This window comes from Talpa europaea, assembly GCF_964194135.1.
Source record: "Talpa europaea genome assembly, chromosome: 8".
Classification (NCBI taxonomy): Eukaryota; Metazoa; Chordata; class Mammalia; order Eulipotyphla; family Talpidae; genus Talpa; species Talpa europaea.
In genome coordinates, this window is record NC_140075.1 from 110,481,348 (window position 1) to 110,497,292 (window position 15,945).

The 15,945-nt window shown below is 40.5% G+C and overlaps 1 protein-coding gene across 11 annotated transcripts in view; it reads left to right on the top strand.

The window, feature by feature from the left end:
* Positions 1 to 14,765, top strand: part of VIPAS39 (VPS33B interacting protein, apical-basolateral polarity regulator, spe-39 homolog) — a gene marked incomplete at both ends in the record, with an annotated part of 26,699 nt that extends 11,934 nt beyond the window's left edge. For 2 of the 11 annotated variants that reach the window (XM_084240054.1, XM_084240060.1), the window contains 14 exons: positions 364 to 420; positions 3,293 to 3,385; positions 3,813 to 3,846; positions 4,273 to 4,375; positions 5,867 to 5,894; positions 8,136 to 8,209; positions 9,748 to 9,823; positions 10,493 to 10,627; positions 11,214 to 11,255; positions 11,569 to 11,658; positions 12,689 to 12,775; positions 13,345 to 13,434; positions 13,900 to 14,004; positions 14,745 to 14,765. In XM_084240054.1, the coding sequence (XP_084096180.1) occupies positions 364 to 420; positions 3,293 to 3,385; positions 3,813 to 3,846; positions 4,273 to 4,375; positions 5,867 to 5,894; positions 8,136 to 8,209; positions 9,748 to 9,823; positions 10,493 to 10,627; positions 11,214 to 11,255; positions 11,569 to 11,658; positions 12,689 to 12,775; positions 13,345 to 13,434; positions 13,900 to 14,004; positions 14,745 to 14,765 (1,035 nt within the window). The remainder of the gene's footprint in view (positions 1 to 363; positions 421 to 3,292; positions 3,386 to 3,812; positions 3,847 to 4,272; positions 4,376 to 5,866; positions 5,895 to 8,135; positions 8,210 to 9,747; positions 9,824 to 10,492; positions 10,628 to 11,213; positions 11,256 to 11,568; positions 11,659 to 12,688; positions 12,776 to 13,344; positions 13,435 to 13,899; positions 14,005 to 14,744) is intronic. The other 9 variants (XM_084240057.1, XM_084240061.1, XM_084240052.1 and 6 more) reach the window with 8 other exon arrangements.
* Positions 14,766 to 15,945: the final 1,180 nt, after the last annotated feature.

The following is a 15,945-nucleotide window of genomic DNA, read 5'->3' on the forward strand; positions in this document are numbered from 1 at the left end:
AAGTTCCCGTAAAGGAGCAGGTTTCCCTCTTTCATTCATTTGGCAGAGTTATTAATAAGAGTTCCCAAATGTGACCATTTGCCTCTAGGGGTTGAAGTCCTGAACCTGTAGCCCTAGATAGGGTTGCTGGTTTTGTCAGTTGATTCATTCCTCTTAGATCCATCTCCTGCCTATATTGTCCCTGTTCTTTCTTTTTTCAAAATTCAGAACGAGACTATCTCCATTCTTCATTTTCTCCCCACACATTCCCTCCCACAAAGTATTTCTCTTTTAGGGACTGAGACTATGAGTTTGAGGTGAGGAACTGGCACACTGATAATTCTGACCCCTTAACCTAGAATTCATGTGTTGTTAATATTCCAGGATTACAGTAATGACTGGAGCCCCAGTGACACAGTGCGACGCCTCCGGAAAGGCAAGGTAAGGTCATTGGAGAGAAAATTCTTGTGGGATTTATTATTTTAAGTTGGCTAGCTTTATACCTCGGGAGGATTTATTGATTATTCAGTTCTGTTTGGTAAATGAAGTGGCTTTCAGGAGAGATAAATTCACGAAGCTGGAAAATCAGCTGCAAAATTTTTGATTCTCCAATGTTTTGATTAAGTAGTGGGAAAAGAATGTTAGATGAGAGGGAAAAGTACAGTTAATGTGAATGATCTTGTATGGTTAGATCTGTGATCTATCATAAGTCAACATTGATATATGGGTGTGAGGTCAGGATTGAGATTGATTTTTTTTCTATATAGTTTCCTATTTGTTTCAGCACTATTTGTAAAAAAAAACAAAGTCTATGACTCATTGATTTGTCTATTCTTTTTTTTTTTTTTAAGATTTATTTTTTATACAAGAGCTGGGGCACAGGCTAGAGGCGTGGGAGGGTGAGAGGATTCACCAGAAACAGAGCAGGGAGCAGAACAGGCAGATGACCGAAATACACTGCTGAGGGGAGCAGCGGGCGTGACAGGAGAGGCCTGCCATGTCATGTGGGAATCTTCTTGGCCACCAGGAATTGAACCTGCACTGCAGAGGCTGCGGGCAGCTTCACAGCGCTGCGTTTAACCTGCTGCACCACTGGGGAGGCCCTGATTTGTCTATTTTTTGTCATTATCAGAACCTTGATTATTGTAGCTTTGTAGTGAATCTTAAATATAAGATTAAGTAATATAAATCCTTCTAATTGTTCTTCTTTTCCAAAATTGTTCTGGCTGTTCTAGATTCTTTGTAATTCCATATAAATTTTGATATTTTGATATCAGTTTGTTAATGTCTACAAAAGAGCTGCTGGAATTTTGATTGGGATTGTATTTAATCTTTTGGGAAAAATTGACATCATAATTAATGTAAATGCTAAAACTACAAAATTTCTAGAAGAAAATATAGGTGAAAATCTTTGCAATCTTGAGTTAGGCAAAGATTTATTATGTAGAACACAAAAAAAAAAAAACCCCACAAAAAAAGCAGAAAAGTTGATAAAATGCATTTAGTCAAAATTCAAAACTTTTGTTCTTTGAAAGCACCATTAAAACATAAAAAGATCACATAGCTGGAAGAAAATACTTGCAAAATACATACAGAGGATTTTTGTTCAGAATATATTTATAATGAATAATCTTCAGTAGTAAGAAGATAAACAATAATAAAAAGTGGCCCTTGTTATCATCAAGAAAAGGTGAATTAACCAGGGGCCAGGAATCACTGGCAGGCCTCCCGGCCCTCCCTGGGCCCCTCCCCGCCGTGTGTCTGGTAGACTCAATGGAAGGCTGAGGAAGCCACTGAGGGCTCCAGGACTCCTCCTTTGCCCATCTGCTCGGGCCATAGAGAACCTGCACTGGCCCATCCTGCCTCTACATCGCCCCACTTTACAAATGAGCAAACTGAGGCACAAATCTGTTTAGTAACTCTCCCCACAGCTAGTAACTAGAACTGGGATATGTACCTAGCAATCTAGGAATCCACACTTTAAATCACAATTCTCTGCTGCTTGTATAATAATAAAGAAAATAGGAATGAAAAAAAAAAAAGAAAAAAGAAAGAAAAAAAAAGAAAAGGTGAATTAAAACTGGGAGATACCACTCTGTCTATATATAGCTGCTAGCTAAATTTAAAGTGCTGATCATAAATAAGCATTTGGAGGATGTAGAGAAACGGGAATTCTTGAACATTATGCAGGAAGTTTAAAATGGTAAAACTACTTTGGAAAGTAGTCTGGCATTTCTTACGGATAGTTGATTTCATTCCCAGACATTTACAGTCCAAGAAAAACGAAAACATCTGTCCAAAGACTTGTACACAAATGTTCTTTCATAGCAGCTTTATTCATAGTAGCCCCAAAGTGAGAACACCCAAATATCTCTCAGCAGATAATTAGATAAATTGTAGTATGTGCATTTTAACAGGAAACTACTTACCAGTAAATCACCACAGCACATGAATCTCAGAAACATGATACTGAGTGAAAAGCCGGATAGAAAAGAATACATATTGTATGGTTCTATTTTGCTGAAATTCTAGAAAAACGCAAAATTTTAGAAACTGAAAACAGATGGGTAGTTGCCAGGCGCTGGCCATGGGAGGAATATACTGACATCAAAGTGGACAAGCAGGCCTCCCCAGTGGTGCAGTGGGTTGAGCGCAGTGCTGTGAAGCTGTCCACAGCCTCTGCAGCGCCGGTTTGATTCCTGGCCAGCCAGGGAGATACCCACAGGGTGCGGCAGACCTCTCTTGTCTTGCCCACTGCTCCCCTCAGCAGTGTATTTTAGTCAGTCTGCCTGTTCTCGTTCCTGCTTTGTCTCTGGTGAATCCTCTCACCCTCTCGTGCCTCTGGCCCGTACCCCAGTTCTTGTATAAATAAATAAATCTTAAAAAAAAAAAAAGAAGGCATTCCGTCCATTTTTTTTTTTTTAAAGTGGACAAGCAAACTTCTTGGATTATGCCCATGTTCTCTATCTTGATAATGGAAGTAGGTACATGGAACTATCTACTTGTCAAAACTCGCTGAATTGTACACTTAAATAGGTAGATTTACTTGTAAATTATACCTCATTAAAAAAAAAGAGTAAGTGATTTCTTTACCCACTCACTTTGTGGCAAGCCTTCTTCAATGCATTAGCGTTCTTCTAAGGCATAAGGTTGAACCTACTGTCTCAGAGTGCTAGAGATCATACTATAGAGACGGGGAGGCAGTCCTTGGGAAATTTCCTTTAATTCGTACACATTCTTTTGTACCTACTGATGAAGGAATATAGGAAACAGTCTCCTTCCTTGTACACTTATTCTATTCTTATTCTGCCAGATCTGTTCACTGGAAAGATTCCGCTCCTTACAGGACAAACTACAGCTTCTAGAAGAAGCAGTAAGCATGCATGATGGAAACGTCATTACTGCAGTGAGTTGTGGGTTTTAATTGTTATTTCATCACTTTCTGAATATTCAGTCAGAATAGACTTCAACATTTTAGTTCAAAGGTCAAGTGAAGGTCCTGGATTTGCTCTTGTGGTGTGGGATTCTCATAATACGTGCTCTGAGGCTCAGCTGGGAGGACGTGCAGTAGATTGGCCACTCCGTTTTCTGAAAAAGAGCTGTCTCTTGCAAAAGGAGATGCTCTCACTATTGTGAGCATGGGCACATGGACTCCCAAGATAAAGCTCGGCTCCTGATGTCTGTTCCCTAGTTTTCCATCACATACAGAAATCTGTGAACCTGCAAAGTCCTAATGAATTGCTGAGAATTCCTGGGCATTAGGTGCTCAGGGTAGGACTTTATCTTTGAAAGACCGTACAGGGCAATTTATTCATTGTTTTCTTTTCCTCTAGGTTCTCATCTTCCTGAAGAGAACGCTGAGCAAAGGTGAGCATGATTTGAGGGAAATCTTCAGTCAGCAAGATCTCCGCTACATTTGAAGGGAGAATGGCATTGTGGCCTTGCTACCAGATTTCACCAGCATCAAGTATGCTTTAGAGACAGTAGGGGTAGCCTGAGTCTTTATTTACGGTACAGAAGCATAGCCGCATTGGTTTGAGGAAGTCAGAGTCGATGCTCAGTGCCTGCTATTTGTATTGGTGGGAACTGAAAGCTGACTCAGTGAGTCAGAGTTGCAGTGGACCATGGAGTGTTTTGATAACAGATTGGACCACAGGAATGAGTACCATAAAAAACATTCCTAACTTCTCATTAATTTTGAGGAGATAATATTTGGGGTGTGTGAGTAGGGATATCAGTTTCACACTTGAGTTATAGGCTTAATCTTTCCCTGCCTAACTTCCTGCCTGCCAGAGATCCTCTTCCGGGAGCTGGAGGTGCGACAGGTTGCCTTGAGACATCTCATTCACTTCCTTAAGGAAATAGGGGATCAAAAGTTGCTTTTGGACCTCTTCAGGTAAGAACTGATCATCTGTCTGTAAAGTTTATTAAGTATTTTGTTCAAAGCACTCCAAGGGGTACAGAGAAAGAGAAGACATTGGGTGTTTTGTTTTCCTGGAAATTCTTCTTGCACAAGGATAAAATGTAGTTGGTTAATAATAATACCCCACAGCCTGTGATAAGATGACAATATAGCAGGGGGCTCTGAAATCAAGCACATCTGAGTTGAATAGTGGCTCTCCATCAGTGACTTCAAACAAGTTACGCAACTTCTTCAAGCCTCAGTTATCACACCTGTAAAGTGGAATGATCACACCTACTCCACAGGGACATTATGAAGGTTAAAAGACTTAGTATGTGTAAAGCACTTAGCATCATGCTTAATCTTACAGGAGACCTAAAATAAAGGTAGCTTTTATTACTTGGTCCTCAGTGATGCTACTGGAAAGTACTGTGGAGGAACAGAAAAAGTAAATACAGTTTTCAATCAGAATCCCCAAGGAAAGCTTCGTAGAGGCAGTTAGGAATTAAGGTGGGTCTATGAGACTGGGTAGGATTCTGATAGGTGGAGAGGCAAGAGGTGGGCAAATTTGCTGGGGCTCTTTGAGGGGAGATGTCCTCTGTCATATTTTCCTTCCCAATCTCATTCTAGTCATTCCCACCCTTAGATTAAAGTGTGTGTATATAACATCTTTTCTTTCCTGTCAGGGAAGGGGTTGGGACCTCTGTTCAGGCTGACATGTGGCCCTTGGTTTTTCCAGTTACCCAGTGACTCCAGCACAGTAAGGAGCTGCCCCAAAAACTAAAGTGGGGAAAGTGGATCACCTGTGCAGGTCCCCCTTACAGATGGCTAGCCAGGAGTTTACAGAAGGCATGTTTATCAAGAAAGGCTGTTTCCTCCTTCCCTTTTACCCTTCTTCCCTTCCACCACGCACCTACCCTCCCTTATCTCCATGTGACTTGGTTAAGCATCACCTCTACACCAAAGCAGGGGTATTTATTATAGCGGTCCAATCAGAGTAAGAAGAAATCAGAATATAAAAATCCTTGTGCTACAGGGCCTTCCTCCCTGTTAGGAGATACAGCACACACTGTACTGAAAACAATATAGAGAATATTGAAATCTGTTTCCAAGATGATATTGACAGAAGTGCTTTAATCCTTCAAAAAATAAACCCATGATATTACCGTGGGCTAAGGTTTTGTGGAAGCTCTGAGACTCTCTATCAGACCTGTTAACATTTCAAAGTTACTAGTGACCTGTAATGCCTTCTTGTCTTGACCTTGCTTTTTGCTCAGCTAGAAAGATCAGAGAAACAATGATATCTGATCCACTGTGTGTTTTCAAGGGGTTGCTGGTGGTAGAGAGTTGAAGAGGGGCTTATCTTGTGCATGGACAGAAATGAGTTTGAATTGTGTTTCTCCTAGAGCAGTCATCCTGTTTTGTGAGGTTATACTGCCACACATAAATAGATAAAAATGCTCTGCTCCCTCTGCTTTTTCCCAGGTTCCTAGATAGAACAGAAGAGCTTGCGGTAAGTGTGGCCTTTGTTTCAGTTGGGGAACTATTTTACAGAAATCTAAGTCAAATCCAATCTCTGAGATCCCTTTCCTTCCCTTTATTATATTCAGAAAAGGGGGGCATCTGGGAAGCCTGGAAATATAATACAAATGATGTCCTGTTTTCTTTCTTTCTATAGCTTTCTTGGTTGGGTTTATGAATAAATACCTTTTTGAATAAATTGTTTGGAAACTGGCCTGATCTAGTTATAATTTGTGTTTTAACTTCTGGCTCTTATACAACCCTAGTTTGTAAGAGTTTTTTGGATTTGGGCTTCCGATACTAAAGACAATGTTGAAAGCTAAGAGGGATAACAAACCAAATATAGGTCAAGCAGCAAGGTAGGTGAAGCTGGTGGCGCAGCCAGTGTGTGTTTTGACTGAGCACTCAGTGATATAGTGCAAAAGGTATTTTAGGCAGATTTTTACCTTTATAGAAAGAACTCCAGGGGAATACAAGAATATATCTGAAATTTTACCAAAAGTTTAATAGTTGTATAAAAAATTTAGTAATGCATTTTTCAAAGCTTGACAATATAGGCAGAGGTCAGACTTTCTCAGTGCCCTCAGTGGCGGACTGGTTTTGTTAGTGACTATACTGCACATTTGTGATAATATGGATACTCACAATCAACTGGCACAGTTCATAATATTGTTAAGCTTATTTGCATAGCAGAATGTAATTCAGGAGAAGGTTTTTCAGTAACACTTTATATAAAAGGAAGTTGTACTTAATATTTAAGGCATGGGGAAATCTCAAAAATCCTTTCTCTTAAAGAAAAAGAAAAATACCGGATGTTCTCATGGCTCGGCAGACCCCTTCTGTCTCACCTGCTGCTCCCTTTAACAGTGTGTTTCAGTAAATCTGCCTGTTCTGCTCCTCACTCTTTGGTGAATTCTCTCACCCTTTGCACTTCTTGCCTACACCCCAGTTCTTCTACAAACTACTTAAAATAAAAATAAAATAAAGCTTAATATTCATCATACTTATTTTGTTTAGATTGGTTTTTGTTTAGATGGTTTATCATGCAAGCTGTTGTATATAAATTTGGAGTTTTCCTGCCTTGTAAACTTTGGTAGTGGCAAAGATGATAGTCTAGTTTCTCTAGTCTAGTCTTAGTTTATCCTTATAGAATGTGAAATTTTCCCAAGTAGAACTTTTTCCTAAAAGACTTAGGCCAAAATGAAATTGAATAATAAAAAATTGACTATAACTTTCTTTAAGGTTGCTTTATTTAATATTAAGAAATGATTATGTAGCAAATGCTTGATGCCAAATATATTATAAAGATTACATTATAACATGATGTAGTCTTTGCTATTCTATTTTATATTATTTACATTTTATATGCATCTGCCAGTTCATTCTTTTAATATTGATATTAACTGTTAACCTGTTTATTTTTCAGTTTTTGAAGTTTTTAATACTATATAAAATTGCAGTTTTCACAGTCATCATAATTATTGATCTACTGTTACATCATATTTATGTTACCTCATATTTAACCCTTGTAATAGAAAATATTTATATTTCAGTTAGTTTTTTATAATTTCCAAATAGAAAACACATAGGTAAATTTTCTTTGAATTACATGTAGAACTTATAGTGCTTGAATATGAATATTTAGCTGTCAATTGTGAATCAGCATGTCGATGCTGATTTGCATGTTCATGCTACTGTTGATCATATACAAGGTCAAGGATTTAAAAAATTACGTTAGTAGGCATTTAGCTCTTAAGCTTTTCAAGCACTAGGACTGAAGCAAAAACTGGTTTTGCTTTAATACTGAGACTAAAGCCAAATTTCAGAGTAATGGTAGGTGTTCTACCTGCTTAGTGCTTCAGTATGGGTCAGCACTATCCAATATAACTTCTACAGTGATAGAAATATCCTATAATTGTGCTGTTTGATATGGTAGTCATTAGTCACATGGTGTTACTGAGCACTTAAAATATGACTAGTGCCATAAAATACCTGAATTTTCAGTCTAAACAGCCATTTGGGTAGTGGCTACTGTATTGAATATTGTAGTTACAGTTAGACTAAAGAGTGATTTTGATTTTAGCCCTTGCCCCCATTCATACCCAGAAGAAATCTCTAATAATTAAAAATTTCCTTTTTGAGCATGGAAGGTCTACTTATGGGGCTGCCCACCCTTCTAAAGAGATAAAATAGCTCAATGCCTTTCTCTCTCTTTTTTTTTTTTTTTTGGTAGCTATCCCATTATCGAGAGCACTTGAACATTCAGGACCCTGAGAAACGGAAAGAATTTCTTAAGACCTGCGTTGGGTAAGAGTGGAAGAGCAGTGGTTTTAAGTATAAATACCTTTATACAGAAGGAATGAAGAGAATAAAAGAGGCTGGAATGGATAGATAGTTGAAAGGTTAACAGTAGATCATAGGAGCATCTCTTATTTAATAGTTCCCAAACTCTAGACCTCAGTAGTTTTCACAAATTGGGGATAAACTGAGAAAAATAAAGATAATGAGAATTTTTCCTGCAACTAAACGTAAAGGATTTCTTTTGCTCCTCTTACTCCCCCTGCCTTCTTGGCAGTAAAATGAGTTGTAATTTTTTTTGTTTTACATTATATATTAAAAAGTGGGCAACACTGTGTGTATGCATATATGTGTATATATGTATACGTATGTATATACGTATCTATAAATATATATATGTATATTTCCCCCACAATGTTTCTTGAAATCCCAAAGTTGAACCAGTGATCCAGTGCAAACTTTAATCCAGAATATAAATCCCTGGGGGGAAAAAAAATCTCATGTAATATTCTTCAATTTATGGGACTATCACTGCTCTTGGAAGTAACTTATTTTATCTCTGGACAACCTTCATTATCGCAGTGTGCTTTCCCATACTGAGCTGAAAGCCAGGTTCACTGTTCACAGTGGTTTTAGTCACTCCTCATGTGATGTGATTTCCAGGCTTCACATTTAGAAATTTGTCCATGTCAATGCAATCCTTAATTTTAATGTTGCCACATACCTGAACGGTAAGTTAGAATAATGCAGGAACTAGACCTCTGGCTGCCTCCCTTTATCTTTTCTAAAAATTGGCGTGGCTCACACTTATCTAGGATAGTGTAAGTGAATTTCAGAATTCTGCAGTGCTTGGAGTAGGAGAATAAAGCAGCATTTTCTACAGGATAGATCTATGAACTGGGAGTTAAAAATCTGACTTCACTTCCTGGCTTCACCCATTTATTGATAGATACCCATGACTTTTAGGCAATTCACTGTCCCTCAGCCGCTTCATATGTAAAAATATGATGTGGTGCTGAAGGTGGGATTCTTGACATTTGTGTAAATCTTTGAGGTCTTTACCAATCTACAAATGTACCACTGTGACATGTAGTTTAATACTTTGCAATAAAAAAATGGCTTATAAACGGAAGTGCCCCCTAAGGAGAGTTAAGCATTTAATTGCAGTGGTGTGAACCACTGAGCCTTCCTGGGATGTGCGTGATGGGCAATAGGCTCGGCTTGCTCACTAGTTAAAGAGAATCACTCATCAAACATTCCAATGAGAGAATTCTAAATCATTCCTAAGCCAAATCACTACTGACTATATTTTGTGGCTTTTTGGGATCCCTCTTGTATTGGCAAAACCTTAAATATGAAATCCCAGCTAAAGACACTATTTTCTGCTTTATCTCTCTCTCTGCCTTTCAGGGATGCTCTGATGGTACATTGAGATCACATTTGTGAAGCACCATGAGCCTTTTATACTTACAGTGGTGATTTGGTTTAGCTGGGTTTCTTCTTGTTTGAGTAGAGAAAGAAGTACTAACCTTTTGGCCTTCTACCAGTTTGCCATTTTCAGCAGAAGATTGTGCACACATACAAGACCATTACACGCTCCTGGAACGTCAGATCATTATTGAGGTTAGGCTCCTCATCTCTACATTCTCTGCTGATTGCCAGTCAGCGTCTAGGACACTTCTATGCTCTGCCCATCTATGTCATTTCCTATTATTGTCTCTAAGACCCATTCATTTCCTCTCTGTATGTGGCAGCCCCCTAACCACCATTGTTCTCAGACTTCATTTTTAGTTTAGTGTTTTTTTTTTTAAGTTATTTATTTATGCATACAAGAACTGGGGTGTAGGCCAGACGTGCTGGGGTAGATGGGGTTGGGTGAGAGGATTCACCAGAGACAGAGTGGGGAGCAGAACAGGCGGGTTGACTGAAATACACTGCTGAGGGGAGCAGCGGGTGAGACAGGAGAGGTCTGCAGCACCGTGTGGGTAGCTCCCTGGCTGGGATTGAACTCTTGCTGCAGTGACTGCTGATAGCTTCATAGTGCTGAGACTTAACCCCTTGCACCACCAGGGAGGCCCCTGAGTCTTCATTTTCATTCCAGAACTCCCATTTCATCACCACTGCTCTGGCCTTCATCCAGTGTGGATCGTCATCATTTTATGGTTTTTAAACTTCCCTGGGTTATCTCAGTTGATTTCTTTGTCTCTTTTTTGGATTTTTCTTGTGGTAGGAGAAACAACTATAGTATTATGGTTTCTTGCCTTTTTTTTCTCTTGACTCACTCCACCACAGGCAAATGATCGGCATCTAGAGTCAGCAGGACAGACTGAGATCTTCCGGAAGCACCCCCGTAAAGCTTCCATCCTCAACATGCCACTAGTGACGACGCTTTTCTACTCCTGCTTCTACCACTACACGGAGGCAGAGGTACAGGCAAAATATGAGCGAGACCCCCCACACTCTGACTGCACAAGAGGAGCATAGTTCTAATCCAGTAGTTTGATGCACTTTATAAACTGTAGGTAAAGTTAGTTCTCGGAAATCCACTTGGAAGCTTCTCTGGCTTTCAGCATTAGGTGCTAAGAGGGAGAAAAGGTTGTAAGTGTTGACGTGGCTTCCAGTGAGCTGGCATGCAGCATAGCACAACTGTCTCTTTCCACACGTCCATAATTTCAAATGGATTGATGCAGTATAGAGCAGAAGAGCAACAGGGTGCTAGGTAACTATGGGTCCCTCAAAAAATATTTTCGAAGAGGTTTGTATGTAATGATCATAGATGGACATGATCATAGTCATAGGATTAGCATGAAACTGGGAAATACACTCTACTTCTAATCCAGTCCTATACAGCTAGATTATGGTACTATTTACTTAGAGCTGATGAAGCTCTTAAAATAATTTCCAGGTATAAATGATTTTCAGAGTGAAATATAAGTAGTGGAAAAAAAGCAGGAGATGGGTGATATTCGGGAAAGTCAGTAACACTAAAATTCCTTCTGTGCTTTCATCCTAGGGGACATTCAGCAGTCCAGTCAACTTGAAGAAAACATTTAAGGTAGATATAAATTGGTCAGTGTTTTGATAAAAGTGCTATCAGAGTGGCTGTTGCTTTCTAATTGCCTAGTCAGGGTTAGCATAGCCCTGATAATCAAGATAAAAGATAGAAAGAAATGCGTTTGTGGCAAGTGAAAGAAGGCTTTAATTGGGGCTTGGGGACTAAGGGATTATTGAAGAACTGAGAGAGTTATGGATTTTAAGGAGCAGAACAAATAGCAGGCAACGTTTTACCTATATTTTCCAGAATTCTGAAGTACTTCCCCTGATACAGTTTTACTTCCTCTTAATTCTCCCTGGTTTCTGCTTTCCAGATCCCAGACAAGCAGTATGTGCTGACAGCGCTGGCTGCACGGGCTAAGCTTCGTGCCTGGCATGATGTTGATGCCCTCTTTACCACAAAGGTGGGTGCCTTGGAACTGTTAGATGCGCTCATGTCTTGGAGAGATCACCTTGTCACCCCATGCCTCATAGGAGTGTTGAGTTCTAGTTATTCATTCACATTTTCCCCGCCAACGTTTTATTTTCCAAAAATTTCAAACCTAAAGAAAAGTTGAAAAAACAGTATAATGAACCCCAATAGTCTTATTCACTAATGCATTAACATTTTGAGAAAGAGAAAGCATATACCATTTTTCTTTTGCTGAGCCATTTGAAAGTAAGTTACAGACATTATGATAATTCTCCCTTAAATACTTAATCATTTTTCTCCTTCACAACCACAATATTGTTGTCACTCTCAAGAAACCTAAGATAAATACAGTATTATCATAGATAGTTTGTATTTAAATTAACTCTTTAGAACTGGCTGTCGTTTTTTGTTTTTGTGTTTGTGTCAGGATCCTGTCACGGATTTTGCATAGTATTTTATTGTCACGTGTCTACTGGTTTGCATTTTAAATACTCATTTTTTTCCATCATTGGTTTGAAAATTCTGTTTTTCCTCTTTGTAGGTTCCTCTGTCATTGTCCACCTGTTCCTACCTCATTCCATTCCTCAAGGGACACTGTTAAGCTCTGTTAAAAGTTTGATGGCTGGCTTTCCAGACCCTTCCTCATGTATTTACAAATACACATCATTATATACATATAAATGATGTAGAGGATAAGATTTTTCTACCCAGATAAGTTCAAACTATAGATATTACAAATATTACTTCGTTTCATGGCTTTTTTTCTGCACTTGAAATTACTTCATGCCTCTGACTCCTTTGCACCCTGAGAATTTCCTTGAGTCTTCGCTCTTTTCCAAGCACTCAAATTCCTTGACTGTTCTGAAAAATTCATCTCTCCATTTCCCTATCCCTAAACTCCCACCCCCTCTGTCTACCCTCACTACCACATTATTCTGGTCTGACCATAAAATGTAGGGAAACTAGGTCAGAGCACACTGAGCGTGTGTGGCCTAGCTGCTGCTGCTCCATCTTCTTTTCAGAACTGGCTGGGCTACACTAAGAAGAGAGCACCCATTGGCTTCCATCGAGTTGTGGAAATTTTGCACAAGAATAGTGCCCCTGTTCAGGTAATGGCTCCTGAAGAGAATTGGGTATAGGATCTTCTAGCACATCTATCTTTTTGCCTATTAATAGTCAGAGATTGGAGACCTAACCTCTTCTGGCTAAAAGCAACATAATGGCTTGTTGGGCCTTGAGCTAGAAAAGGCCAGAGAGGGAAGTTCTCCTCTGCCATCTAGAAGTGATCCCAGACTGCCCTCTCTGAGGAGCATCTACTGTGGAGAGTACTGACTTACTGTTCAAATGATGCAAAAGGAGAACACACTGAGAAAGCATGCCAAGGGCAGTGGGCACAGCATTGGATCAGGTCCATCACAAGCCTGTTGCTGGCATGAGCGTCTAGTGCTCGGATATAGAGAAATGTGTTTTTCTGTTTACTGGGGAGCATAAAGAACTGTGGAGAGTTTACCTCATTTCTCACTGCAGAACTCTTCCTGTGGTTGATGATGGGAGTTATGGATTTCAGATATTATAAACAAACTCTTTTGTTTTCTTCAGGATTTTCTCCCCTACCTTTTAGAGCTCTTTGTTCTATGGGTCTGAGAATCTTTTTGATTAGAAGTACCTCTTCCCATAGGTATTACAGGAATACATCAATCTGGTGGAAGATGTGGACACAAAGCTGAACTTAGCTACCAAGTTCAAGTGCCATGATGTTGTCATTGATGTGAGTCCCTCAAGAATAAGAACTCTGCTTTAGATGACTGTGGAGGGTGGGGGATCACAGTACTCTCTGTCCTGTATCCTGAGATACTTCCATCAGTTTTGACTTCGTGGACAAAATGGTCTGGCAAGAGTTAGTCTGAAGACCAGCTCTCTTGTATTATTTCCCAGGCCTCTGGTTTCTCTGTGCTTTCATAAACATGTTGCATTTGAATTCATAGAACTAAGTCAAACCACGTGAACTCTGTGGACTTCTTTCCAACATGAAGTTCTGTTGAACTTGATCCCACTGTCATCCCACTGAAGCCTCCCAGCCCTTCGTTGAACCTTGGCTCAAAATGACAGGGACAGCGTTTCTGTCATGTAGTGGTTATCATGGTCACCTGACAAAATGACAGTGACAGAAAGGAAAAGGTCCTCACAGGGAAAACTCATTAGGGATTTGTATTGTTTTTCTCTTGGTTTGCAGACCTGCCGGGACCTGAAGGATCGTCAGCAGTTGCTGGCCTACAGGAGTAAGGTGGATAAAGGGACCCCAGAGGAGGAAAAGATCGATGCCATTCTCAACAGCTCGGTGAGCAGCTACAGGCTACCCTTCCAACAGCCTTAGAAGACGGATGGTTCACAGAGTCGCAACAAGCGTATTTAGTCTTAAGGCCTGGCCGGACAGCAGTCTACTGAGCCACATGAAAACAGGATCTCTTACAGGACTAACGGTCAAAGCATTGCTTTGAACAGCAGAAATTACTCCTGAGATATGAGGTGATATAAGGGTAATATGGGCACCTCAGACTGAGACTTAACTGTAAGGCTCCGATCCTTGTTAAACCTGGCGGGGAGGAGGGACTATAGAAGTATAGACATCCACTGGGGGATTCAGACTATCTAGACTGTCTAGTGTCCTGAGGATACAGATGACATACTCGTTGGAAATTAGAAGTGAATGAAATAGATTTTAGTTCTTTGGGGTACACAGTGCATCTCATAAGATGAAATTGCTGAACTTTTTCTTACTATGGAGCTTAGTTCCCTGATAGATCTTGAGGCCTATCCTGGGGTCATCTGAAACTAGTAATTCTTGGTCATGAGGAAGGCAGAACCAGAATAAATGCCCTAAATCACCTTCTGGGACACAGAGTGGTGTTTAATCCAAATCTGAACAAATGAGCTCTCCCATTTATTAAAATTTCTCAATCTCCGCCTCCATTCTTCTTTTTCTTACATCTTCTAACTGTGAGCCTTTTTTTTAATTGCATTCCCTCAACCTCTCTGTAGAAATCAGTGAAAATTGATCATTGTTTGTTCTTTCCACAGCAAATTCGATGGAAGAATTAAGTGGCATCAGCTGCCCTGGAACCTGCCTCATCTCTTCCTTTCCTGCCTGTGAAAGAGAAAGCTCTTTTTGGGGAGAGTTACAGCATCACACTACTGAGGCCAGTCGTCAGCAAGGAGTGCCTGCTGCTCTTGGGACAGAAATCAGCACTTGGGCACAGGCAGCTTCAGGCTGATCTCTCCACAGGCCATCATCCAAAGGCCATGAGAAAGGCCATGACTCATGACAAAGATCTGTCCACCTGGTGCTCATGTGAAGGTGGGAGTGATTTCTAGATTGGGCCCATATTGGGCAAGATCTCTGTTGGTCGGAGAAGTGACTGCTTCAGAAAAGAAGTCTCCTAGGCTCAGAGGTGTCAAAGGGTGGCCACTCCATTCTTCTCAGTTATTATGGCCTTGGACTTGGTGCTGGACCTTGACAGTTCTGATCTGAAGGAAGTCAGAACAGAACCCAATGGTGTCTCAGAAAGGATGCTAGTGTGGCCAGGACCTGCTGGAGGACTCCTCACCCCAGACTGCACGGAGACCTCCCTGTCATGGCAGAGGTTGCCCACATGTTGTGTTTCTTCAGCCAGTGTCCCTCTCTGCCCCGTCTGCTGTCTGTCCAGAAACTTGTGGTTCCTCCCTTACCTGCACGCTGAGATGGCTTGTGTGGGTAATAACATTCCCCATACCTGCCCCTCTCCTCCCACCAGATCCATTGTCTTACGTGGAGTTCAGATTCAGCAGTGCTGGAGAGCTCTCCCTTTATGCACAAATCTTTTTATTTCACTAGGCACTTCGGAAAGTTCCACCAGGGCTAAACTCAGCAGCATTTCTGACTGGTGGGGTATTAAGATGCAGATGTTAGCTTCACATTTGGTGTTCAAGAGGATATTCTGTAATGCTGGATTCCTGCCCTATACCAGTATTAGTCTCTCTTCTCTGTGACTGGTTTCCTAGACATGCCTGGACTCCTAATAAAGCTCTTTCTTCCTTGGTGCCTTCTCTTTCCCTTCTAGATGTTTGTGTGCAAAATTGTGAACAACTTGCCTTGTCCATTGGTACCACTACAAACCCGCCTCTTGGACGCATTCAGCACAGCTCAGATTAGGTTATAGCATAGTGGTGCTTTTGGGAAAGCAGGGCTGTGTTGGTTAACAGGAGTACTGAGCTGGGAGGAAAAAAGACCTGGTCTGTTGCC